This window comes from Passer domesticus, chromosome 3 (assembly GCF_036417665.1).
Source record: "Passer domesticus isolate bPasDom1 chromosome 3, bPasDom1.hap1, whole genome shotgun sequence".
NCBI classification, from domain to species: Eukaryota; Metazoa; Chordata; class Aves; order Passeriformes; family Passeridae; genus Passer; species Passer domesticus.
This window is the reverse complement of record NC_087476.1, coordinates 30,915,529-30,943,526: the sequence shown is the minus strand read 5'-3', so window position 1 is coordinate 30,943,526 and position 27,998 is coordinate 30,915,529. Positions and strand designations below refer to the sequence as shown.

Here is a 27,998-nt window from a genome sequence, read left to right as displayed (position 1 = left end):
GGAGCAGCGGCCATGGACACGGCGGGCGGCAGAGGGGCGCGGCCCCGGCGGGGGACGCGTTCCGCAGCTCCGCGGAGCCGGGGCAAGGAGAAGGGCGCAGCCCGAAGCCCCTCGCGGGGCCGCGTCGCGGGTGAAGGCTCGAGCGCCATCGCGACCCTCCGGGCACCGCGGTCGGACGGAGCCCCTGCCCGGGGCGGCCGCTCGGCGCGGCGAGCCCCCGCTGCCCGGGAGCTGCCGGCGGGCACGGCGGCGGGCGGCGCAGAGGCGCTCCCCGCCCCGCGGAGCAGGGCGCCGGCCGCCAGAGCCCCCGAGGCCCAGGGGAGCGTCGCGGCGGTGCCCGACGGAGCCCTCTCCGCTGCTGCTGCCGCCGCCCGTCGCCCCCCGCCGGCGTCGGACGCCTTGCGGCTCCGGGAGGTGCTGTCGCGGCTCAGCCTGCCCCGCGAAGACGTGTCCGAGGCTTCGAAACTGGTGAACAAGGTGGTCTCGCACCTGGTCCAGGCCATCCGCGGCAAGGACAGCTGCTTCAGCTCCATCGAGCAGCACAGCGCCGGCAGCTACTACGAGCGTGTCAAGGTGGGTGCCGGGCGGGAACGCGGGCCGGCCGCTCCTAGCTGGCCTTTCCCGCCCAGTCACGGCCCTGTGGATGTAACCACATCTCTAAGGATGGCTCTGTGAAGTAACCACAGCGCATTATAAAATGATCAGTAACCTGCAGAATGGTTACGTGTATTGAGTCAGAGACGCTACCTGAAGGGACGCGTTCGGGCTGCTTGCAGCAAGCCTGCCCCCGCACAGCACACGCAGGTGAGCCCAGTGTAACATCGAGATCAGTCAGGTATAGCACTGGGCCAGGTTTTAGTTCGTAGTTTTTTCAAAAAGCAGGAGTTACGGATGCAAATTGAAAGAAGAAAGATTTCTATTAGATATCAGAATTTTTTTACTGAGGGTGAGAGAAGGTGCTGGGACAGTGGTACAGAGTGCCTGAGATTGTGGATGCTCCAAACCTGGCAGTGAAGTGAAGGCCAGGTTGGATAAGGCCCTGAGCAACCTGGTCTAGTGGAAGGTATCCCTGCCCAGGGCAGGGTGGGTCAGGACTAGCTTTATCTCTAAGGTCCATCCCAACCCTTTCACCTTCTGTGATTAACCAGTACCTTTTTTCCTTGTTCCAGTAGACTGAAACTAAGTTAAACATGGGCACACTTTTTTTTTCCTATCAAAAGCTAGCTTCAGACCTATCATGCATTTTTCCTCACATCCTAAGTGCAAGAGGATGTCTGAGTATATTTATGCATTAATTATTCAGAACAGCTCCAGAATCTTAAAACTATCTTACAAAATTAATAAGTTGGAGAGCTGAGAAGTGAGCTGCAAATTGCTATTTTCCACCCGAATGCACAGTAATCTTGCAGTACCACAGAAATAAGCTCATATTTCACATCAGACATGATTAGTATGCTAAGGTAGATGAAACCACAACTGGTAAAAAAAATCTCAGGAGAATAAAACCTAAGTTGCACATTGACTGTTGTATTCTTATATTTGCAGATATCTGAACCAAACGAGTTTGATATCATGCTTGTAATGCCTGTTACAAGGATTCAGCTGGATGAGTCTGATGACACTGGAGCCTATTATTATGTGTCATTCAAAAGAAGTCCAAAAGAAAAGGGTTGGTTGAAGTTTTTAGAGGAAGATGGAACATTATCAGCCTTTAAAATGCTTCAAGCATTAAGAGACATTATTAAACAGGAACTAAAGAACATTAAAGGTTGGTACTGAGAGAATAAGCTTTATCAGGAAGTGGTAAAAACCCAGTTATATTGTGCATATGTATTGCCCCAGTGTTAAGAAGATATATTTTCCTGCCAGTCCTCTGTCTCTTTGTGCCAATGGAGCTGTAACCACTCCTGTCCTCAACACAAGAGCCATCTTGAGATACTAAGAATCACAAATACACATAGGTAACTTGTTACATTATTAACTCCACTATGCATATTTTCTGTATGAAAATAATAAACATTAAGGGTTCTGTTGCATGCTTGCTATTTCCTACATGACCTACACATCTTGTGTCTATCTGGAGCATACAAAGAGCCATTTGCTGAAGTGGTAGAAAAACACAGAGCTTTCTTTTATACAGTACCTAATATTTTTTATTGATCAGAAACTGCATCCCAGTTATTTTTATAATTATTTAAAAAATATATATGTAATGTAATTATATTAAAGTGACCTCAGTTAGGTTTATTTTTTCCCAGAGCCTTCAGAAACATTGTGGCCAGATCTCTTCACTGTGTGTTTTCAACAGGGAAGTAGTTCAATGAAAAACATTATTATATTTTTAATTCTTAGACAGTAAATCAAGCAAACACAGTAGTGTTCCCTGTTTCATAGAACTCTTCAACAGACCTTCTCACTGTTTCAACATCCTGTAGGATAAAGAGCCATTGACTGAACCCAGGTATTTCTTTTGATTGCTTATGAACTCTTTAGTAACAACTGTAACATTCTTTAAAAAAAAAGTTTTCATCTTACTAATCTATCTAGCTATCTATCTCTCTAACATGAAATATCACTTTCTTTGTTACTAGATGTGGAAGTCACTGTGGCAAGGAAAAAGGCTGGAAGCCCTGCAATAACTCTTCAGATCAAAAATCCTCCATCAGAAATATCAGTGGACATCATCTTGACTTTGGAGGCTCAGCAGAGCTGGCCCCACAGCACACAGGCTGGCCTCAAAATTGAACAGTGGCTGGGAACAAAAAAGAGGAGGGATTTCAGATTTAGATCAATTTATTTAGTAGCCAAGCAAAACAAAAGAGAAAAAGTTCTAAGAGGTACCACAAATATGGATAATAATAAGTTATGAAATATCTTCTCTCAACTTGATCACTTACAAGTGCTATAGAAAGGGTATCCAGATCTTGGTCAGTATTCAGCCTTCGATGCACCTCATCCTGGATACATTCAGCTCAGACAACTGAAATCCCTCTTTAAAGCATCAGATTTGTGGTACTGCCTGTCCTGTACCGAATTGTAAATACAAACCCACTCTGCCAGGCTGTACACTAACCATTACTAAAGAGCATTACATTAAATCCACTCCAGCCAGACACATGGATGTGAGCCTTGCCTTGTGCTAGCACTGTGCTTAACAGCAGCTTGCACTCTCTCTTGTAAGGAAATTAGAAGAAAGTTGCTAAAAATGCAGGGAACTTCCCCATACATGAGACTGCATCCACAAATCAGACACTTCTGCAGGAAGCAAACTGTTTTCTATCAAGATACATTATTTCTCACTGAACTCTGGTATGGCTACAACATTTTTTCCTCCAGACCACTGTCACATTGAGTCTCCTTTAGTTTGCAGAAACATTCTGACTTGTCAGTGCATTATGGTAACTGATCTTTTCAGCAATAAGATTTCAAGCATTCTGGTACCTTTTTAATTAGCATTACCATGTTATCAAAGCACAGTACAGAAGTACTGATTTATTAGGCAATGTCTTCCTGTGCAGATTAAATGCAACGAGTAACTGAGCCAAACAGGCAAGGAAAACAGTAATTCATGAAAAGAAGACAAAAGTGATTGCCAGTATTAGAAACAGTGCATTGAGGTATATCAGCAATTATTTTCAGAAGCATGAATAGAAGAAAAAAAAAGAAATGCTTTAGAACAGTCATCTTACAAGAGACAAACTCACAGACCTATTACTTGCACAAAGAAAATTTCTGTTCTCTTACTGTATTTTCTGGGTTAAAAGGCTGTAGATTTCTATGAATAATGCAGTTCTCTAAATCATGTTCAGCAAATCTAGGGACATTCAGAACTGAGCCTAATTTTAAAGTAAATCCAAACATCCTTAGGAATTTTAAGCATCCAAACAATTATGTCCTATATTAATTACATTCTAATTGTCTTAGTGAAGCAGCTGGGGAGTTAAGGAGGAACTAGCTGCACTCACTGAATTATTATTTTTATTGGGTGCCAAAAAATTGCAGGTCTTTAAGTCAATTACAAAACTGGGGCTTTTTTTCTAGTTACAAAAGCTGATGCTTAGTGCTGTGTAACCAATTAACAGTCTTGTGCTTGACTTCAGGGAACACCTGGCGACTCTCCTTCTCACATATTGAAAAGGACATGATAAAAAACCATGGCAACTCAAAGACATGCTGTGAATCCAATGGATCAAAGTGCTGTAGGTTGGTATTTCACAGGAATATTTTACTTTAAGTCTGTGTGAGCTGAGCCAGCACTAACACTGTTTCAGTTTAGCACTTAAGAATTTGATCTGACAGTATTTACTCATAGGGAAGCAACAGTAATTCTTTTAGGCATAATTGTTTTACAGTACTGCAACACTGCATGCTGAAATCCTGACTTGCATTTATCTAATGAAAGGTGGAAAAAAATCACATTGCTGGCTTCCACTCCATACTTGCCTTAGAATGCAAATAGATGCGACTTGTTCAATTCTCCAAATTCAGTCCTGTTTAGAAGAAAAAGCTTTAAAAGGGACTGATTCCACTTTCTGAGCAAAATTGCACTTTGTATCAAAGCAATTTCTAAAATGATGGTGAGAAAACTGCTGAATGATGAAGATGAATAAATGATTTTTCACTTTTATGAGAACTGTTTTCCAGATTTCTTCAACAAGGAAGAACAAAACGCACAACTAAACAACTAAACCAAGAAGTTAGTTTGCCAATTACATCTTGTACTGAATCAAGAAAGCAACAAGAGAATTAATGCATAATTGTGTTTAAATACCTGATCTACATATTTAGAACTATGGAGAAGGTACCTAATACATATATATCTATTTTTTTAACAGGAAAGGTTGTCTTAAGCTGCTGAAATTTCTTCTAGAGCAACTTAAAATGAAATATCCAAAGGAATTGGAAAAATTCTGTTCCTATCATGTCAAAACTGCTTTTCTCCACTCCTGTGTTATGTGGCCAAATGACACAGACTGGTACTTGGGAAACCTGGATCATTCTTTTCAGCAATGTCTGGGATTTTTTGTGGATTGTCTGCAAAAGTCTCAGCTGACTCACTTTTTTATTCCTCAATACAACTTGCTCAGCCTAGAAGATAAAGCAAGACATCATTTTCTTTCAAGAAAAATAAGCCAAGAATTGAATAATGGATTCCCAGTATTTCATGAGAATTATTAAGAACATTGTTCACAACAGATATCTAATCATGTTGACTTACATATTTGAAACAAAAAATTCTGCACCATAAACGACTCTTCAGTAGCCTGTACTACAAAACCTGAAAAACCCAAACCAAAATAAAATCAAAACCACTAAGAGAAAAATGTATACTTCAGTCACACTGCTTGGCCATAACCCTTAAAAGAAATGTTTTAAGTAATATTTACCTTGCCTATCCAAATGTGGATGTCACCTGCAAAATATCTTCAAGGTATACTAAGAACGTATAGAAGAATTTGCAATAGTTCATTTCCCACATGTAATTTCTGTGTTTCCAAATACAAAGGCATGAATGACTGCATAAAGGGAAAATGGACAATTTTATTTAAAATTAAGATCCAGTGCAGAATATCCAAAATACACTCCTACTTTCAAAAGAAAAAAAACAACCAGTCATTGGAGCTACTTTGACATTAACCAGAACAACTTCTCCGGAGTACCTGGGTGGATATGAAGATCTTTTGCAGAAGACAATCACCAGCAACAATTACCACAGAGAGAATATTTTATCTGAGTAATATGAAGTTCTTGAAGAAACTTATCCTTTGAGTCTTCAGAATTACTTTAGAAATCAATCTTTTCATTGGGCTTTGGATGGGAAACAATTGTTACCTAATATGCTGCAACAGCGTAGATGGTTTTCTGCCAGTAAGCATTTATTTGTATGGTGAATAATGGAGAATATGGAGAAAGAAACGGTGAATATGGAGAAAGAAATGCATCTTTCAACCTATAACAAAGAGGAAGACTCTTGATATAAAAGGTTTTCAAAACCAAAATGCAGCATGAACTGGACACTCCTGAAATTGAAATTCATATCCGTTTTTCTCCTATTGAAGAAATGTGTTAGGAAAAAAAATTATATTTCCTTTTACTAAAATTGTGCAGGTGAGAAGCACACAGCATTTGAGAACTGCTGTGCTGCAAATAAATCTTTTGCTTCTACTTATAGAAGCTATGGGAAGTCCATATTTTTAGCCTACTTTTTGAAGGCAAAATAACATACTGGCTTGAATAATGGCCAGATTTACCTCAATGATGAGCAAATTAAGAGGCAAGAATATTTAGAGAGAAATTTTACTAAAATACTGTCATTTTACTGAATTTTGTTAATTCATTTTTATTTAATCATATGACACACAAATAAACACAAGTTCAGGCCAAGCATCAAGTGAAGGAATGACTCCTTCCCACATAAATTTCAAAGAGTAGAAAACATGCCCCTTTATCACTGGGAGTCTGTGTGACAGAACCTGACATCCAAATGTAAAGTGTGAATTGACTTTATCTGGAAGAAATAAAAGCTGACCTTCAAATGTATTATTTTCTCCATGACTTTGTTAACATTGCTCTAGTAAATTCTGGTTTTACTCCTTAAGCTAGAATATTACATCCACAAAAACCAAAAGCAGGTTTTCTTCCCCAAGTTAGTCACAAACAAGTACTTCCTGTCATGCTCCCCTCCATTACAAGAAAATGCAGACCTCTCTCAAAAAATCTTGAGACACAAGTCTTAACAAAAATGACTACCAATGTTAAGTCTTAAAATAAGAATAAACATAACTTGCTTCAGCAAACATAAGTAATGGCAAACAGAGCAGTTTTCATTATCCTGAGAAATCCTGCATGCCAACAGCATATCAAGGCAAAAAGGTATTTGAAAAAGTATTGAAAAGGTATGAAAAAAAGTATTTTGAAACTACATTGACAAACACTGCTTACAATGAATAATCTGGTTCTCTGAATATAAAAGGAAAAATTATCTTTTACATTCTTATATAGTAATATTGCATTTAACTAAAAAAACCCCAAACCTACAAAGCCACAATATTAGTTTTTCACCAGTAGACAATGGCTTTAGAAATTTCATACATCACACAAGAAAGAAAAATTATGTGAAAATAGTATCCAAGTGCAAAACCAGATTTATTCCTATATAAAGTTAATCCAGTTTTCTAAGATGCTTTTGAGAAGTTTGTTTAAATAGGACAGGTACAGAAAACAAACACTAAATGAAACTGATAAATTCAAGCCCAAGGAAGCTAACACTAATTAAAATCACTTTCTCTGTTTCAGTAGCTTCAAGGGACTACACTTATTTTGAGGGCTTTCTCCAAGGTCTTTGTATATCCTTTTCAATTTCTTTTCTCATTTGTGATTGTTTGTATCTTTCTGCCATTGCAATAAGCTTGTCAGGAACTACCTATTAAGAGAGGCAAAAAAAAAAAAGGTGAATTTTAAATAAATATAAACTTTCAGACTGCTTTATGAAAATGCTATTGATTTCATTATTTATGTGGCTCCTGTCGCTTTGCAGATTCTTTTCTGTAAAAATGCAGAGGGAAATCTTTTTAAATAAGGTGTACTGAAATATACCAAGAAATAACGATCATAGTGTGTCTGGATTTTCAATAATATATCTATGCTTGTATCATCATAACTGATGGCAACATATAACTAACCAATTACCTTTCTGTTTGAATTATAATGTTGTATCTTTTAGTCATAAGAAACAGCTGGTAAAATCATCCAGTGCCACTTAAAGGTGATATACTATATACATCTATTGAATGTTGATTTGTATTAAATTCCTTATGAAAGTTTTAAGAGCCTCTGAAGAGAAACTTTGTGACTTAAAGTGCTGTCATAGGAATAGTTGTCACGTGCTTAGAACGGAGCTAAAAGGCAAGCAAAGAGGGGCAGGAGAGAATGGTCAGATCTCCCATCACTGGGAGGTCACAAGAGCACTTCACCAAGAGCCACAGGGGCTTTTGGCATGTTTGTAATTATGTGGAAAAGGTGAATAGTATCTCATCAAAATACTCTCACCTCAGAGTTCTTAACAACTGAGGCTAGGTGTGACGAATTAGAGACAGGTTTATTGTGAGAGTGATGAAAAAAAACACCCAGATACCATTCTTTTGCTCACAGAACAAAGGCAATATCCAACAAGACTTCTTGAACCAGGTTGGGCAAAATGCTGACATTAATGCAATGTTTACTGCAAAAAGCACAGTAGGCAAGAGGTCTACTGTGGCTGTACTGTCAAGAGGTCTCAGATCACTGATCTATCAAAGCAGCCCACTTCAGCAATCTGCGATGGCACATGGCCATCACCTCCAGAATCAGTTTCCTGATCAGAGCAAAGGGCACTGTGTGAATGTGCTATTAATATGACTGTTCTGTGTCATTTGTGTCTGCCAGTGGCACAAATACAATGCAAACAGCAGAGGACAAACAAATGTAAATCCCTTGAAAGTCTCCCTAAATGTGCCTGAGCTTGGCAATGCTTGAACAGGTGGAGAATGCAGCCAGGACAAAAAGCCTGGTGGAGCAGGAAGTCACATTCCTCTAGTTCCCATTTCTTTTGTCAGGCTTCATAATTGAGCAATGCTTGCCATTTGCTACCAGCAACTTCTTGAGCTGGCATGAGGGACAGCTCGCTAGTATAATGTTTTATGTGCTGAATTGCTCTTACTGGTAAGCAACTATCCTGGCAAAATATGACAACTCTGGAAGCGTCCATTCTTCCTAAGTTTCAAACGTTATTTAAAAATAAAGTTAACGTATCTCTAGCTGAAAGGCACAACAGACTTATCAATGGAGATAGAAGTAATGAGACAAAGTTATTTTTCAGTTGAAACATGAGATGATTGTCTTCCTCAGTATCAAATCCTCCCCTAGAGCTTGAAGCACAACTTACTCCAAACTAAAATCGCAACAATTTCTTGCAAGAGTGATTTTTGAGCAAGCACAAGTCAAGAGTGGGAAGAAGTGAGGATACAGAAACATAAAAATCTCAGTGGGGTAATAGTGGCTTGTTGAAATTTTTCATGAACAATCTGTGTCTCCACTAAACATTCAAGCTAGGGTAGTGTCATCCAAGTGAGAAAAGGATAAAGCTGCCATAAGTTATATGGAATGCTTTTGTTGGTATCACTGTTTTTCCACCTGTTTTTCCAATAAATCTGTCCATGCTTATTAATAAGCGTTTATATATAAAAGATTCCTTCAGCATGAAACAGACACCTTTTTGTTGTACTTGTTTTTTCTTATATATGTGTAGATTCAAAATCACAGAGAGCATTTGGCTAACAAAAGCAACTAACTTGTTTTGAAATCAAAGTATGCTGAGCCTTCAGTTCTCTCTTACACGATGCTTTAAGACTGAAGCAATGCTACTTTCATTCGTCATGAGAAAAAACCTCATTGCTTTGTCTGTAGGGGTACTTCCTTTCTATCAGACATAACTAAGTTTGAGAATGATGTTATGACTAATAGTAACTTCTGAAAGCAAGGATTCAGAGTTCCCCTTTTCTCCTCTGAACTCAGAGACTTGTACCCAGTTGAACTATCACACATTACAAAACACCCACAACCAGTTTGGGAACTTCACAGTCTGCAGCTGGAGACAAGACTTGAAAGGTAACTCAGAACAAAAAACTGAAGGCACTTCTAAAGTACCTTCACAGTATCATTACTGGTTTAACCTCTTGCATTTTCTGAATAAAAACAAGCAAAAAACCCCCACCCCAACCAAAAACCCCAAATCTGTAACTTAAGGAATTATTAGGCGATTACTCTTCTACACCTTTTTTTCTCCTTTTCCTCCCTCAAAAGCATCTTACTAGGTTTGCAATAAAGCAACACAGTATCTTTCAAAGAATAGTTATAAAACAAGATTGGGGTGAAGTCCTAACCCAGGGTTTAAAGTCTGAGTAAGTGTCTATAGTAAAAACCACAGATTCTAGATAAAATCCATTTAGTGTGCACTCAAACTCCCATCCAAAAAAACAAACAAACAAACACTGTAAACCAAATAAACAAAATTTCAGCTCAAGTCAGGACTTGAACTGGGGGTTTACTGTAAATCAGGCAAAATGTTGTTCTTTGTTACAGCAAGAAACAGTATCACAATTATCTGTTTTCTTAGATATGATATCAAATAAAAACATGCTTCTTTAAAGAAAGAGATCACATTCCACTTTCACTCCCCATACTATTTACAAGCATCAGTAATAAAGCTTGGAAAAGTACATGCAGGTGTCACAACTGTCAGATACAATAAACAGATAAGACAGTTGAGCTTCTTCTCATACAAGTATTGTTAATATTTAGACTGTTAAACAAGAAATCAGTACATGCATCCAAAAGTGAAATGGAATAAAAATGGAATAAAATTTTATGAAATAAAATAAACCCTATTATTTCTCTGCAGACCTCAATGTGTATCTTAATTACTTTTTCTTTGGACATGGAAGGCTTTGGCTAAAGTTCACAGTTCCTTCCTGGGTCTCATCTATAAGGTAAAATGCAGCTAAGGCTATCTAGGACAAGACAGACTGAAATACCCATTGTCTTTCCCTGAGACACCACAAACACTCACCAAGGTGAGTCTAAATTGTCTTAGACCTTCATGACCTGCTTCAGGTGCTAACCCAGAACCAATATAAATCTTACCCAGTAATGTATTCTTACTTGGTTTGCTCTTTCCAGAATGTCAATCAGCTCGGATGCAAACTTCCAATCATTGCTCGTGACAAGTGTTACTGCCTCCCCAGAGCGCCTAAACGAGCAAGGAAACAACTGCTGATCCTCCAAACAACTCTGGCCAGGCTTGTGCTACTGACCTAGGCAGTAATGAACTCTACTACAGGCAATATTACTGAGCTGATAGAAGTGGCTTGAGCATTAACCCTGCACATGACAGAGAGTAACTCTTCATAAAAATCAGAATACAGCAATTCACCTAAAATTCAGCAAATGCACAACTAATTTAGATTTTTAGATAATAAACATAGCATAATGGCAATATATTTAAGTATGAAGAGACACACATTCATATCATGATTAAATGAGAAAAATCACACTTGTACTAGGCTGGGAAAGCAGCATCCAAAAGAACTACACCACCATGATTGGCTGCAGACTTTGAGCCTACGGATGCTTCTTTGCAATGTGCTGTCTAGAAAACAACATAAATCAGCAGCTCATGAAGATATAAACAAGGAAGTAACACTCCAGAATATCAATGTACACTGCTTTTCTAATTCTTCCTCATATTTAAATGAGCTTTCAAACACTCTTGATTCAATAACAGAAGAGACTTGTTTGCCTTCAATTTAACAGTGAACTCATTTAAAGGCATAAATCAGTGTGTTTCTAGAACATATTTTGATAGACTGAAGTCTTCACTCCCCCACCTCACATCACCTGCAGCCTCTAGACTTTGACAAGAAAAATACCTATGCAGTGCATAAAACATAACAAAACACTGATAATACATGACTATTTTCTGCTAAACACTTACCCTGCTCTTCCAGTACGACCTACTCTGTGAACGTATTCCTCAATGTTGCGAGGGAAATCGAAGTTGAAAACATGAGTAATATCATGCACATCGAGGCCACGGGATGCCAAGTCAGTAGCCACCAATATTCGAACTTTGCCTACAGTATGACAAGAAGAGAACGGGAGTTTATGCAACAAACAGAAAACATACTCCAGTCTATTGATTTTCTAGCTTATAATGCACTTAATCTTCCTAACACGAAGTAAAAATATGTTTGTTGAATGTCACACTGAGTTAGCTCCAAAAATGAACTCGTGGTAAGCACCCAAAATGTCATTTTGCTATTATTTGCATTTCACAAGTAGAACAGCAGAGTGCAGGAAAAGTAAGAAATATGCCTGGTTGATATAAAGAGTCTGTCCAAAGAACAAAAATGTCTACAACTATATTCTCAGCTGACACTTGTCACAGCATGAGTCTTTTATTGGCATGTGTTCATGTAACCCTCAATTGTACTCATACAAGCCTACTAGCATAATCTGGAGCAGGACTGTTTCACTGAAAGCACCATCATCTGATATTTAAATTTACCATTCTGTAGATATACAATAAAAATTTTTCCAGAAATGTCAAAAATAAAATAAGCCTTACTTTAAATTATTAAACTTCCAAACATTCAAAATTTTGTTGAAGAGCAATCTCTTTGTTTGCCAGGTCTTTTTTTTTGTGTCAAATTAATAAAGAAAATTTATAAATTGGAGCTCTTTAATATTTTCATTTCTATAGTACTAAAGAGACATGACACTTAGAAATAGACAAGTTTTGAACAGAACAAACTTTAAAAGCCTGGCCTAAACAAACCAGTACTTCAGTATAGACTCACCTTTCTTGAAGTCATCCAAAGCCTGTTCTCGATCACACTGTTCCCTGTTGCCATGAAGTGACTGTACTGGAATTCCTTGGATACCAAAGTCACTTGCCAAGTCATCAGCTCTAGGATGAAATAAAGTCATGGCTCTTAGCATTAAAGAAAGAAAGGAAATAGTGCAGTATCTAGATTTAGATAAAAAAGACAGTAACATGACAGCAAAAGCTAAATATGTGCTTAAGGACAAAATGTTACCGAGGTCAGCTGATACTTATAAAACAAGAAAGCAAGTCTAATCCACATAGAAATGTTTACCTTTGCTTATACTTTATACGAATACTAGATAATCTTTGTGTTGTTCACTCAAAAAGTTCAAGTATGAGACAATGACCACCCCCACATTAATCAGGTCTTGCATGCACCAGAGGTGTATGAAAGTAAACAGTACATCACATTGGTGTATCCCCAAGAATCCAAACATCCCACGTGAGCTATGTGAAACTGAGACTTACCATCACCATTAATGATATTAAAAAAGATACAAACTGCCAGTCAGTCTGAAGGAAGAAATAAATAAATAATAATACTACTAGCAGCACATTGTGGAGAAGAGGTATTACACTTGATAGTTAATATGTAAACTAAGAAACTATTCAGTATTTCTGTTAGGAAAAAAACCCCAAACAGAGATGATACTGGGAAGTGATTACATACGTAAGCTTTTTGCCCACAAAAATGATGACCTTATCTTTTGGCTTCATAGACTTAATGAAGCTATGCATGAAAGCTCTCTTTTCCTCCTCGGGGATAACAATAACTTTTTGTTGTACTGTGCTTACTGCCTGTCAAACAGCAAAAAGGGATGTTAGGTAGAAACAGATTACAATAATATTTTTTTTTCTGTTAATTCCCATATTGCCATGCTATAAAACTAGTAATATATGATACCATAAAAAATTATTTTAATATGTATCGGTTTGGAGTTGAAACAATGCAGATTTCTTATTTCCTCATTGCTTTAGGAGAGTAGTAAAATTTACCTTTAAGCAGTTTGCCAAACCATTTATTTGCAGAGATTTAAAGGGTACCGATTAGTGAAGTGAAAGAAACACATTAGTGAAAAACACATTTAAGTTCTTTAATTTGCTAATATTTTATGTTATTCCAGAGCAAGTTGGCAGTCTTACTTGAAATTACAGGCTTTTAAAGATGCTGTAAATCTCTTTGAAATGATCAGTTCTAACTATTCCAAAAGCAGTTCATTAAAAACTTCACTTCATTATCTCTGAAGGTTACCACAGAATATCTAAGGTATAATAAATAAGTAGGATAAAATGTCTAGACATTCTCATGGCATGGTATCCTGATCTTGTGGCAAGAGTTGAAGATTCAATCAAGCAGACAAAGATTCCACATGGGACCCCTTCTCCCCACCAGATGTCACCTCTTCAATTGAGAGCATCTCCCGTATAAAGAAATTAATGCCCTAGGGAATAGAGCTACAAGAGCAGCTGATGTCTTTCAAATGCCAATCCTGACAAGAATTGCCCTTTGACAAAAGTGTAGATCTGAACAGAACAGACAAAAAGCACGCTTTGTCTCTATTTCTACTGAAAAGTGTACTGGATATTAGGTTTCCTCATTCTCTATCACTAAAAAAATGGAACTGAGAAGGAAAATTTCCTAAGATCTTGGGCAAACTACTGTTTCTGTAAATTCTGCTGGTACTGAAGCCAACTACACACAGGTGCACAGCAATGAAAAACAAACAACTACATCCACATGTTAGAAGTTTTGGACTTTAAAGACAGTTCTTACTCTTAACACATACTTTCTGCTATAGACAAGTGTCCTCCAAGAGTTTAGTACAAATCTCCATTTGAGAAAGATGCAGTTAGGAAACACAAATTTAGGTAAGGATCTGTATGCCTTAGAAGGGAGACCTTCAGAAGGAAAACCAAATAAAGAACAAGAATTTGCTGAACTAAAATTAACGTTGCAAAACCAAGGGATCGCACAAAAACATCTGGCATTGTGAAGTAGAACATTCAATATGATTGATACTCATCACCTGTTATATCTTCTACTGAAGAGCTAAGACTTCCACATGTTGTTACAGCAAACATGTTGGTTTATACTTTTAAAATTTTTCTCAACTTTTAAGGAAACTTTAAAACAAATAGCACGAAGATATTTCTTGAAAGTGCAGATTGATTACAAAAGACACATGTATTTACTTACACACAGTTAGTTACAAGCAAAAAACTTCCCAGCTTAAACATAGGTTCTTCTACAAAAGGAAGGGGAAAAACCAAAAAAGAAGAGGACAACTTACTGCTAAGTCAAGAGTGCCAACATACACAATCATGGGATTTTTCAAGTAGGATTTTGCCAGGCGACGGACACCATCAGGCCAAGTAGCACTAAACAGGGAGTGAAGAGGAAAACACACACACATGAGAATAGTGTGCCAAGTCTTCTCCAATTCATGAATTTCATCATATGCTTCTTTTCTTTCCTGTCTTATGCACCAGTGAAACAGATATCCAGTAACAGTATTGAGTTTAACTAATCCTAAGTTAATAGTAAACAGCACTCGAGCTTAAAAGGTAATTTTGTTGGTTACAAGTACGGGCAACAATTACGGAACCTTTCTATTGAAGCCTCAGCTGAGTTTAGTAGTTGAACAATACCCAATAAGCAAGTTTCTGATCTGTTTTCTAAAGCAACAGCTTAAATGCAAAATACAGGAACAAAAATTATTGTTGGGATACTTGATTGTTAAGTTCCCAAAAGCTGCATAATTTCAAAATTAATCCGGGTACAGACTAGCACAGATACTGATCAGAAAGTCAGGAAATACATTTGGTCCCAGATGGAGAACTGTAAGCTGGCATTTTAAATTGATATGGCAAATTCCAGCACTCCCAGGATACCTTCCATTTTTTGGGACAACTCAACTGTCCTTATATCTGATGTTAAAAATCAGAAAAGTCAGTACAAAATGAAAAAAAAAAAAATTGTCAAACGACTCACCCAGACTGACTAGACCAAATTAGAAAGAAAACTAGTAAAAATTTTAGTAACTGACACATTTGGTTTGAAATTAACTTGTTCAATAATAATTAACTTGTTCAATAACCTTATGTTCAAGTCCTGAGCACTATCATGTTTAGATACCTTGTCATAACAGTTTGTCTGTCAGGACGCACATCAATTAGGATCTTCATAATCTGTGGTTCAAATCCCATATCCAGCATTCTGTCAGCCTCGTCTAAAACCTGTTCAGAAACAAAGTTATTTATTTTGCCTAGTCCCTCAGATAACAGTTTGTTTCAGCAAGAAATTACACAGAAAAAGATTTTAATGGTAACTGTTTTAATTGCAGAATCTTCTCCATAACTTACTGCAAAACCTGTTCAACTTCTATTCCACCTCTTCAATTTCCTTGACACTTTTTCATTCAGTATTATATTTGCAGGCAAAACAAGAAAATTCAGTTCCTTTAAGAGTATTTAAAGTCAATAAAAAAAACAACTGTTTGTTTTACCAATAATTAGGTTGATGGCTAAAACTAAGCACAAACTAAAGAACCCCCAAAAAACCCATCCATAACCAACCAAACCCAGAGGGGAGCAACCTGCTCAACATATGTAAGAAATTGTTTGCAATTTGAAGGGGAAATCTCATTTCTACCTCATTAGAGAACTCATACAGGATCAAAATATCACTTGTCAATTTAGCTCCTCATTAGAAGTAGGAAAAAAGCCAGAGCATACATTCTGGAACACACCAGGACACAGTACAACTCCCAGAGCACAAGCTTGTGTCATCTGGTAAAAAAAGCCAGAAGTGAACAAGTGAACTGGAGCTCTGAGAACAACTCTTTGGAACTAAAAAGTTTTCTAATTTACAAGCACACTTGTAAATGTTTTCAGTCTCATACAAAGAAAGAAGGCTGACATCTGAAATTCATTTATCTCCTTTGATTTGTAGAAATTCTATTCGAAAATTAAAGAGACATGGATTGTGCTTTTAAGTATTGACAATTTTTAGTCACTTATGTGGAAATACAAGACACTGATGATAATCCCTTTCTCATGTCCTAATTTTGCTGTTTCATTATTATCTGATATTTTATTATATCAAAGGGGTTTAGTACATTTTTTAATGTAAATCTCTGAAATAACCACAAATTATCAACTGAGAGACAAGACAAGAATTCTATTTCTTGATTTAATTCTCTTTATTTTTAGAGGGCGCATGGAGGTGTCATTAACTACATGAATTCTAATAAAAGAGCAAGGCTGAAACATCACTGATTTTACACAAATAGTTGGTTGCTATGCCTTTTTCAGCAGTAGAAGCTTTCTATGCTATTAAGCTTACTGGCACTTTGCTGCAGAGGGAAAAGGAAGCATCTGTGTCTAATCGATGGATCAGGTAGCTGAAATTTACTTTTCTTATTTCTGATAGATGCTTCACTATGATTAAAGGCTGTAATATATGTCAAATAGATATTAGTACTGATTTTTTCAAGTGTGTCACAGCCCTATCCTGGTTTATAAACTAAATATTCTTCAATGGGCATAATCTTAGGTCTTTTGTTTTCTTCAAATATTTATATACTTGTTTGTTAATATTGTTCATTTTAGTTCTATTTCTTGGCAAGAAATTTTTACTTTTTTGCATTGAAGAAAAAAAAAAAAGCACTACTCCAATCTACCTTTTACATCCTCCTTCATGATTTATACATATATATTTTTAATCACACTTTCTCCTAATGCTTCCCAATTATTCATGCACAATTCTAATTTCCTTCCTTCTGCTTTATCAGCATGAAGTCCAAGGAATTAAGATTATTTCATCAGACTGCTGATGAATGAATACTGATTTACACCCAACACAGGGAAACAAAAATTGTATTTTCATATGACGTATTTTGAACAATCAAAAGGCTGTTTTTGACAGAATCTACAACGTTACTTCTGAAATACTGAAAAAACAGCAGCCAATCTTGAATAAATAGCTTCCTAAAAATCTGAATCAAGACTTGATCAACTTGGTGGCTCTGTCAGGCAAGAAGAGAAATTCTAAACTCAAACTCATCTTGGGTCCATTACCTAATTAACAGAGCCTGGTTTTGTGTTGTTGTTTTTCTTGTCTGGGGGATGGGTACATTTGGTTGGGTTTTAACAATTGTATCCCAGTATAACCTTGGAAGTCCTTTGGGAAACAATTGTATCACATAAGTAAGTAATACTCAGTTTACTTTGGGAACTTTCCTTAGACTCAGTAATATCTTTAAATGAAAACTGTAAATTAAGCTTTTCAATGAAAAGTGTTCTTCATGCAAGGTGGTAAATGTGAAATCTATTACCACTCTTTTTTCCTAAAGCAAAACTGCAAGATTAAATTATATGTTGGCTGAAAACTCACAATGAAGCTCTGGAAACAGAAAGCATCATATATATTGAAAAGCAAAAGAAACAAGGATATATATATAGGAAGATCACAAAAATACAGAATTTTCAATGTCCAATTTTTCACATGAGGCTTTGGTAGCACAGAATTTCCTTGAAGCCTGAGGCATGAGACCTTAATTACATCACAATACATGGTCCTTGCACTGGATCTTCTTAAAACATTTAACTGCTAGTGGTGCAACAAAAAATGTTTCTCCTCCTGCTTCACATCATCATAGTTTTCAATTTGATAGTTAATTCTTTTTAGCAGTGTCATACTGCAGTATATGCTGCATATACTGAAACATGCTTTTGGCTCAATACCCATGGAACCAGTGTGTGCCTGTGGTATGACTATACTTCACCTTGGCAGAAAGGTGACCTATGTTCCTATAATCCTCACAATGCAGGTTTTCAGGCCTGTTTTCCTCCTGCTCAGCAATTACATGTTAGTCTTCTACAGAATGCTACTCTACTGTCTTCCTGTGATAAACTTTTTTCCCAAATGGCCAAATTTATAATGATGCTATACCAACAGCTGGCCTTGCCAGTAAGCTCACAACAATCACTTAGAATTGGAGATAACTTGTTACAACATTGAGAGAATTTAACCCTCACAGGGTAGTGGGATGGACAGAGAGCATGGCCAAATTGTCAAACTAGGCAACAATTCACAGACAAGTTAGGAATAAATTGAATATATGGAAGCATTTTACAAACAGCACTGGTCTTACCTGTTCAGCACAGCAAAAGGCAAAAATGAAATGAAGACATAAGGATTATAATAACGTTATAAGGCTGTTTTCCCACTGAGATCAAAAGAAAGTCAGTCCCCCAACATTTAAATATCTGTGTGTGACTCTGCTACCACACAAGTTCTAATAAAAAATTTGAGACACTGGTAACCTTTAAAAAGAAAAGGAAAAGACAGCTTCAGAAAGGCATTTCATCCATTAGTAACTATTCCTGACAAAATGAATTTTAGAATGCCATTACTGAAAAAACAATTTAGCATCTTTAAAATGCTTGCTGTGCTAAAAGCCCATTTTTCCTAGGGAATATTTCACATCTGCAGTGCAATTACACTATGAATCATCCCTCCAAAACCAATTTCAGCGTTAAGTTGTATTGTAATTAATACTTTGGAAGTTTAAAGAAAACTCCATTAAAGCTTAAATTCAAACTGAGTCAACCATTTCCCAGCTGGTGCATTACTCATTGCGTATCAGTTACTTGCCAAATACGTTATGCTCTTCAAATTTATGAAGTTGTTCATTTGAAGATCATTCAGTCTGCCAGGAGTAGCAATAACAATATCCACACCTTTGGTAACCGTGTCTATCTGTCCTTTCCGGTCCCCACCACCATAGACGCAAATACTGTAAAATAAAACAGTTTTACAGACACAGTGTATTAAATTTCAGCTAAAGTCAATACCACCATGTTGCTTTAAGAGTGTCACCTGATATTAACAAGTGGAAGGAACACAGTAAGTGTGATTGACAGTACTGCAGTAATTAATAAAATTAACACTGAATGACACTCCCTCAACAGTTCAGCAATAGTTTTCTGCTGAAACTGCAGTGAAAGTAATCGTGAAAGGAAGATAGCTCATATGTTTTGGGTTCTTCTGAAAATATTTACACACAAAATAGATTAACATATGAAAGGATGCATGATTTTACTAATAGTACTATCAAAAGTGAGACGTTTTGCTGTTGGGGTGACTGTAAAACTTATTCAGAGTGCTACACAAAGTTAACAGAGATCCCTAAAAGCAAGTTTCAGAGCACAGTAATGGCTGTTTAATTGCTTAAATGAAGATCTACATTTAGCAGGTTTGTGGATGAAGCCAAACTGAGGAAGGAGCTGATACACTCAGGGGAATTAGGTTTTTACCAGAAGAACCACAGAAATGGGATGATGAAAATACCATAAAGTTTACCAAAAAAAAAAAAAAAAAAAAAGAAAAAGAAAAAAAAAGAGAGATTAAATATACCCCATGACTCAGGGCCAAAGTACTAGAAGATGACCTTACAAAAAGATTTTTGTGGGCTAGAACCTGGACATTATTCAGCAACGTAATCTCTTAGAAAAGAAAGCTAGGTGTGTTCTATGAGAAGGTAGCAATAGGAAGCATAAAAATAACATTGGCCCATTACAGGATGAGGATGGTCACTTTACAAAGAGGGCCAAAGACTAGGCAGAGCTGTTTAACACTGTTCTTTGCTGCTGTCTTCAACACAGATGATGCACCAAGGGGATTTCAGTGCCCTGAACTGGAGAAACACAACTGCCAGAATGATCCACTCCCAGCTGAGCTGCAAATTATACAGGATCTGCTGCTCCAGCTGGATTTCTACAGATCTATGGGGCATGATGGGATTTGTACCAAAATCCTCAAAGAGCTGGCTGATGTAATTGCAAAGTCTCTCAATGATTTTTGAGTGGTCTTTGGAATCCAGAAAGGTCCCTGATGAAGTTATGAAGAAGATTATTCTGGGAGGTAAGGCAATGGCCACAGCCAGCAGCTCCATGATGGTGAAGTCCTGCTTGTCAAACCTGACTTCCTTTTATGACAGTAACCCACCAGGATGATCACGGGAAGCCAGCTGATGCAACCTGCTTGGATTTCAGTAAAGCTTCCTCAATACTATCTCTAACAGTGCCCTTCTGGACAAAATGTCAAGCTCACAGCTGGATAAACACACCATAGGATGGGTTAGCAACTGGCTCACAGGTCAGGCATAAAAGGTTACAGTGAATGGGGTGACATCAGACTGGTGACCTGTCACTAGAAGAGCCCCACAGGGCTCCATCTTTGGCCCACATAACATCTTCATAAATGACTTGGAGGCAGGACTGGAAGAGGTACTAAGCAAGTTCATAGACAATACAAAACTGGGAGGAGCTGCTGACTCCCTCCAGAGCAGGGAGGCCCTGCAGAGGGACCTTGACAAAGCAGATGGCTGGGCAACCACCAACCACATGACGTTCAATGAGGGAAAGTGCCGGATTCTGCACCTGGGACGGGCAACCCTGGATGTACAGACAGACTGGGGAATGGGATACTGGAAAGCAGTGCCATGGAAATAGACCTGGGGGTCCTGGTCAGTGGCAAGTTGAACATGAGCCAGCAGTGCCCTGGCAGCCAGGAGGGCCAACCCTGTCCTGGGGGGCATCAGGCACAGCATCTCCAGCCAGGCAAGGGAGGGGATTGTCCTGCTCTGATCTGCTCTGGGGCAGCCTCACCTCAAGTGCTGGGGACAGCTCTGGATACCACAATAGAAGAAAAATATTAAACTATTAGAAAGTGTCCAAGGAGGGCAACAAAGACGGTGAAGGGCCTTGAGGGGAAGCTGTGAGGAGAGGCTGAGGGCACTGGGTCTGTTCAGCCTGAAGGAGACTGAGGGGGAGATCTCACTGCAGTTACAGCTTCCTCGTGAGGGGAAGAGGAGGGGCAGGCACTGATCTCTGCTCTGTGGTGACAGAGACAGGACCTGAGGGAATGGCCCGAAACTGTGTCAGGGGAGTTTTAGTTTGGATATTAGAGAAAGGTTCTTCACTCAGAGGGTGGATAGGCTCTAGAATGGACTCCCAAGAGAAGTCATCACAGCACCAGCCTGACACAGTTCAAGTGTTTGGACAACACTCTCAGTCACATGGTGTGACTCTTAGGGATGTCCTATGCAGGGCTAAGAGCTGGACTTGGTGATCCTTGTCCCTTTCATGTCAGCGTATTCTGCGTAATGCTTCTTAGCTGTCAACTCAGAAGGAAAAGAAGCAGAAAAGCTACATAGACTTTGACCATGAGATTAGTCAAAACAGAAATTCTAAAAACTGGGAAAATATAAACTCTGCATTAACTACTATCTGCTCCCATCTTAAATGCAATTATTGTAGTAGTTGAATTAAGTCACAACTGGTAGGAGGAAAAAAGATATTACTTAACAAGCCAGTGAAAAGCAAGACTACCTTTTAATTCCTTTGTATGCATACTTTGAACACTCTGCCTCTACTTGAAGTGCCAGTTCTCTAGTGGGAGCAAGAACTAACATTCCAGGTCCCCCACGCTGATCTTTGGATCTGCAACAAAGCATATTTAGAATGTTGGTATATAAGGATGGGCGAAGTCCATCATGCTTGACACTGAACATTTTTATACCGTTCTAAGCTTCCTCTGTAAACTGCTGCTAATGGAATCTATGGTGACAAATTTGGTGCTTATTCCATCAGATTTATAATTTTTTTTTTTAATACATGACTTATCTTTACTAGAAAATCATCTCAGGAGTTGGGTGCAGGAGGAAGTAAGTGCAGGGGGAAGTATGCACAGCTAAACAAATCAGACCTGTGAGCAGTCCTTACATTGGTTGTGAAGTCAAGTGAATGAATCCAGGCATTAAGTATGCTAATGTCTTCCCAGTACCAGTCTGCGCTATACCAATAAGATCAATTCCTTGGAGTATAATTGGCCATGCCTGGGACTAACATAAAACAACAAATACTTAAATGTAGACTTCATTTTTCTCTTAAGGTTCAGTTAAAGAGTCATCGAAATTGAAGACATACCTGAATTGGTGTAGGCTTTTGAAAACCAACTTTTCTTATATTGGCCATAATATCAGGATAATGCTCAAATACATCTTCAAATTTACAAACAGGATTGGGAATGCAGCGCTTTTCACCTTCTTTCAAGTCATCACAAGTTATATCATTATTTTCTTTCCTGTATAAAGTAGTGCAATTGTTTTAAAGTCTCACTATCTGAAAAATTAGAGCTAACATAAAATACTGTGTTTCTTAACCTTTTTTGAACTCCTTGAACAAGAAAAAACAAGTTCAGGCTCTTGAATGGGACTGAATTAGACTTCTTAAGAGTCCTTCTATAGGAACACTTCTCCCAGAGCTATCAATTACCATTTTTTTCTTAAGAACGACTAATTTGAAGTTACGTATGTTATTAACACGAACTGCACTCCTATCAGGCTACAATTATACCTGATTACAAATTAAGTAGATATGACAAGTTTTTAAACCCAAAGACAGCCCAGAATTCAGATGAATATCTTCACCTTATCAGTCAGAACTCTATATTCTGACAAAAACCTCCCCGAACTGTTTTCAGAGCAGCTACCTGGATATTCTAGTGAATACCAACAGAACAATTTTGGAAAAAAAAACATGACCAGTAAGACAAGCTCCAAAAAAACCCCTGGAACAACAAGACCCTAAAAGCTGACAAAACCCAAATCATAACACATATAAAAGACTATATTAAAAACTGCTGTTCCAAGGCTTCCTCCAATTTAGAGCTATTAATATGCTGTCCTGGTTTCAGCCAAGAGCAGAGTTAATCTTCTCCCACTGGCAGTGAGGGGAGCTTGAAGCCAGGTGGGCATGCCTACATTGTTACTCTGTATCACCCAAATCATCGTTGAGGGGGGAAGGGGATTTTCACTTTCCAGGAGAAAGGGGTGTGGTGGTGTCATGTTGGTTGGACTTCCATGAGCATTCTTGTATGCAATCACCTTTTATACAATGTTTTCATTAGTGTTGCTGCCGTTTTTCTTATCTCATTGACGTTCTCCAGTAAATTCTTATCTCAATCCATAATCTCTGCCTTTTGTCCCTCTCACACAAGAGGGACTAAGGGAAGCAGAGTGGCTGCTTAGAGCTTAATTTCCATCTGGTTTTAAACCATGACATCTGCATAAGCATATTGATTTCAGTCCTGTACTCCTCTGAAGACTCTATCCAGTAAAAAGCTTTTCTTCATATGGGGTGTAAGCTAGGAAAAGAATGGGCAATTCAACTTCCTCTCATGTTTATAGAATTATTTCTTTCAGTTGCTGCCTTTTTTTCCTTGAAGCAAACTGATTAGATGAAGTAGAAAAAAATTCCTTTATCACACAAGTTCTATTCCTCAGTACATATTTTTAACCTACAAGAACAATGTTCTGTAATTTTCACTAGCTCCAACAACAACACATCCATATACTTTAAGAGAAAAGGTGAAAGCATCTGGAAACAATTCCATGCTTTGCTCACTGTGGCAAAGTTTCTCTGGCATGCAAAGAAAAAAAGACATCTTGCAAAAAGAAAAGTAGTAAAAAGCTAACACTTCAATAATGCTTACTAACTTCATTAGAACTACTAAAGAGAGCTGTAACTATTACCAAGGCCTGAACCAAATCACTTGAAAGAGATGATCTGTTTTCCTTGCAAGGTACTGATATAGGTTGTTGGATCAAAATAAATTGATGCAGTTAACAAAGCATGTACTCACCAGGATGTGCTTGTAAAAACAAGACAGATAAAAAAGGAAGACAACAGTAACAAAAGTTGGAATTTGGTTTGAAAAGAGTTTTGACTAAAAAACGTAGGTGAAAAAATGCAGCTAAAAGGTATTCAACCTGTGAACAATCCTATTTGGAAGGACCTAGAAAATGTGAACGTACTGCCTCATGAAAGGCAAAAACCAGCCAAAAATCAGTGAACTGTTATGAATTTTTTCTGTTCTGAAATTCAACTAAATCAAGATTTTTAGAGAAGCAGAAAATCCCTGAAATTGATTTTCCAGACAACTAATAATCTCATCTGCTAGTTGTTTCATTCCCAAGAAAGAGTTCTTAAAAACATTAAGTTGCTACAAGACCCCAGCATTGGTGCCTCTGTTTCAGTATGCAATCTCCCACTTTCTAGGCTTTACAGTTTAACAGTAATTTTTGCCAAGCAGATGATTTCCTAAAGAAATGATCTTACCGCCACAGTTCCACTTCTTCTTGTGACATAGATGCAGTCCTGGGTGATTCTTTGTAGAAGTTTTTCTCAATTGGAGGCAAGCCTTAAACAATCACAAAAACCCAACTTGAATCAGCAAGAAATAATACAGAGTCAGTGTACATCTGCTAGAGCTTAAGATGGAAAGCCCAGGACCCAAAAAGTGCCTTGAGCCAGAAGACTAGCTGGACACGATGGAAAGCCATTGCTCATGTACAAAATGAAGGCTGAGACAAACACTTCAATATCTGCAAAAAACCCACTCCCCACATTTAAAGTTCTGAAGTAATATCTACTAACATATACAATAGTATATTTGACAAGTCCTAGTTTTGGTTTTTTGTTTTTCTGGTGGCCACATAAAAAACAGCACCATTTTCAAAGGGTGACATTCAAAACACCACATGAGTAGCAGGTTTAAGGCACAGTGATCAGTATCACCCATGACCATGCTGAGAAATGCTAACATGGCCAGCTCACTGCAAATACACTAATTTGAGCTCTGAAAGATTCAGTCACCTCAAAGCAAGTATTAGAAACATTTAAGCATTCCAACAGATTTACCACATAAAGGCAAGTATAATACAATCAAAATTGTAAAACTAACCTGCCCACTTCATAGATTCGTATTTGGCCCTGTTTTCTCGAAGAGAAGCCCAGTTAATCACTGGTTTCTTTGGGTTATTTTCAGGCTTGATGGTGTCCAAGGTTTTTCCTGCAGAGTTAGTAACAAAATGCTGCTCTTTGATGGAACAAACCATGGGGAGAAATCTCCCCTCAAAACAAACGTGTTTTCTATTGCAAGGCCTCATATATTTTAAATGGACATGAAACAAATATATAAGCAGAAAATTATTTCCTAGATCTCTGCCCTGAAACATTGTCAAAATGTCTACAAATTCAGTTTTGATAAAAAAAGGGAAACATTTCAACATCTTTAGCTATTTAAAGGGAGCAATGACAGGGCATGAAACGCTTCTCCTCCAGCTATAAACTAGGTTTGTTGTGCAGCAAGGTTTTGAAAAACGTGTGAAGCCAGTATATGATATGCAGAGAGAAAGCTTTAACAGCTAGAAGAGCTAAGCTTAGGTCTAAAGCATCCAACAACACCACAATAAAGTCTCAGTCTAGTTATATTCTATACTTCATTTTTTATGAGGTTAACACTTCCTAAATAAGTGCAGTTTAACCTGAAGATATAAATAGCAAGAGAGTTGTGTGGAAAATTAGTGGAAAGGCAGGAAACATAGGGATAACATTGTCAAAATCCTGAGGTCGTTTTAAATATTTCTTGTCTCTTGAAACATACTCATCCACCTTCTGGGACACTTCTAAAAAGGAAACACACAACTACTCCAGTCCTTATTCTAATGCTGGAACATAATTCCTGGATCCCTTCCTCCTCATCAGTGCATCAGATCAGAATTGTGGACAGTGTTTGCCTGTGCAAAAAATTGTTGGGAGCACATACACTATATACCAACAATAGAAGCAGCATCCAAATGTACAAAAATGATTTCTATATCCATGTAAGAAAGCTAGCACAGGGAAGTCTAGTAAAGCCAGGCATGAAATGCAACATAAAATCTTAAGACATTAACATGCCTTGAAAGTAGCAGGAAACTTTCCACAGTTGAAAAAAGGAGATATCTTGGTATTTCTGTTTTAAGAAGATGCCATTGCCCAAGAACAAGGTTGAAATTAACTTATTTCTTAAAATACTAACAATATAAAACATTCCAACAAACTACCAAACATATGGAATAGAATTCATAATATTTTTTCCCCCAACCCCACATTTCTCACCTTTCTCTGTCCCACCTCTAACAGAGTTTTGTCCAGAACTTGTAATAATATTGTCAATCAACATCTTGGCTTTGTTTTGCACATCAATGCTGCCAAAAATCTTTACTTCAGACTCATAGGTTCCTCTTGTAACCTATGTGCAAAAACATCACTGAGTTGGTTTTTTTTTTCATACTGCAAAGACAAACATTATACAAGAACACATACTGAAAAAAATTTTGATCTTTTGTTCCCTGAAGTTCAACTTGTTCTATGAAAAAGCCCTTTAATCCCTCTTCCAAAAGAGAAGGAAATAAATGCACACTTAAGGAAAAAAAAATCAATAATATTTTCCTATTTTCACATAACATCCAAGTGCACCCCCAATTCCACTTTCTTTCAACCAACTGCAAAACAGTGGCATTATTACTATATATTATTAGCTATTGTAACACCCTTCAACTTCCTCCAACTGGTTTACACAGAAACAAAAGCAAATATGTTCCCAACAGAGCCCATTTCTTGACAACATACAGCACATGGTACCTTTATCCTGGAACCCGAAGAATCCTCAAGTTCTTTAATTTTAGCTCCACCCCTACCTGTTATAGAGACACACAGCAGGTATTACAGAGATTTAGGACAAACTGCCCAAACCTACACATTAATTGTATGTATTTTGTGACCAAACCCCGAGACTTTCATATGTGTGCGTGTATCTACAAATAAAAGAACACCAAACTGCTGGAGACTGTAGGCAATCTTTTGTCAATTAATCAAATGCAAGATTTGTGTGTAGGGGAATGCCCTTCAGCAGGAGGAGTAAAACTAGATCAAGAGATTGTCACCCTTCCTGCGTGTGATAGAGGGGCTTCAGAACACTTGCACACTGCTGGCCTTGAGAAACAGACATCAACTCAATCACTTTAGGGTGGAAAAGTTTCCCTGGCGAGTGGCAGAAGCTCTGCAAAAGCAGCCTGCCATGCCCAGGTGGAGAGGGAGACGCACGGGGACTGCGAGGGCTCCTCCCCGGCCAGACTGCCGGAAGGCAGGGATGCCTTCCCTCAGGGCACAGGGAGGGACCGGCTCCTCCCCACCCGCGTACCTCAGCGGGTCAAGCACCCGTCATTACCTATGAGAGCCCCGACCAGGGCGCTATCCAGGTGGAAGCAGAGCGGCGCCGCAGAGTCCCGAGCCTGGCCGGCCGCAGCTCGGGGCGGCCGCTGCCGCGCCGCCCGCCTCGGGCCGCCGGAGCCTTCAGCGCCTCGCGGCTCCCACCCCTCCCCTCCGGGATTCCCCGTGCCCTTCCCCCGGCGCCCGCCGCTCTCCCCGGAGGCGCGGCCCCACGGAGGGGTGCTGGGCGACCAGCAGAGCGGCCCGGTAGCCGCGGCCCGCGGCCAGTCCGGCGCGCCCAGCTCCTCGTCGCTGCTCGCGTCCCAGTCCGACATGGCCGCCTCACCCGGCCCGGGCGCCCATGCGGAGGGGCTTGGCGCGTCTCAAGCCCGGGCTGCGCTGATTGGCCGGGGCGGGTCGCTCGCTGAGCTGTGATTGGCTGGCTCCGCACGGGGGCGAGGCTCTATGGCTG

The 27,998-nt window shown here is 38.7% G+C and overlaps 2 protein-coding genes across 3 annotated transcripts; one reads left to right on the top strand and one right to left on the bottom strand.

The window, feature by feature from the left end:
• Window positions 1-12: 12 nt before the first annotated feature.
• On the top strand, window positions 13-7,823 carry CGAS (cyclic GMP-AMP synthase). Its single transcript, XM_064411352.1, has 5 exons — window positions 13-573; window positions 1,546-1,768; window positions 2,565-2,837; window positions 4,101-4,203; window positions 4,836-7,823. The coding sequence occupies exons 1-5, from the start codon at window positions 13-15 to the stop codon at window positions 5,176-5,178; spliced, it is 1,503 nt and encodes a 500-aa protein (XP_064267422.1). The 3' UTR covers window positions 5,179-7,823.
• DDX43 (DEAD-box helicase 43) lies at window positions 5,522-27,861 on the bottom strand. 2 transcript variants are annotated; one of them, XM_064412419.1, is made up of 16 exons: window positions 27,546-27,861; window positions 26,960-27,015; window positions 26,435-26,567; window positions 25,236-25,343; window positions 24,611-24,692; window positions 22,418-22,574; window positions 22,214-22,332; window positions 21,821-21,931; window positions 19,083-19,224; window positions 15,561-15,661; window positions 14,716-14,803; window positions 13,095-13,222; window positions 12,396-12,505; window positions 11,531-11,669; window positions 10,699-10,786; window positions 5,522-7,423 (listed from the first exon to the last, which is right to left on the bottom strand). In XM_064412419.1, exons 1-16 carry the CDS (start codon window positions 27,859-27,861, stop codon window positions 7,316-7,318), a joined length of 1,986 nt encoding a protein of 661 aa, XP_064268489.1. In that variant the 3' UTR covers window positions 5,522-7,315. The 2 variants fall into 2 exon arrangements, with proteins under 2 accessions (XP_064268489.1, XP_064268491.1); XM_064412421.1 differs by lacking the exon at window positions 10,699-10,786.
• Window positions 27,862-27,998: the final 137 nt, after the last annotated feature.

Coding starts and splice junctions, on each gene's coding strand:
- DDX43 (XM_064412419.1), bottom strand. CDS start 27,861: ATGTCGGACTGGGACGCGAGCAGCGACGAGGAGCTGGGCGCGCCGGAC. Junction 26,568..26,959: donor CTTCGGGTTCCAGGATAAAG/GTACCATGTGCT, acceptor TTTTGCACATAG/GTTACAAGAGGAACCTATGA. Junction 14,804..15,560: donor AGACAAACTGTTATGACAAG/GTATCTAAACAT, acceptor CTCCCTGTTTAG/TGCTACTTGGCCTGATGGTG.
- CGAS (XM_064411352.1), top strand. CDS start 13: ATGGACACGGCGGGCGGCAGAGGGGCGCGGCCCCGGCGGGGGACGCGT. Junction 574..1,545: donor GCTACTACGAGCGTGTCAAG/GTGGGTGCCGGG, acceptor TTATATTTGCAG/ATATCTGAACCAAACGAGTT. Junction 4,204..4,835: donor AATGGATCAAAGTGCTGTAG/GTTGGTATTTCA, acceptor TTTTTTTAACAG/GAAAGGTTGTCTTAAGCTGC.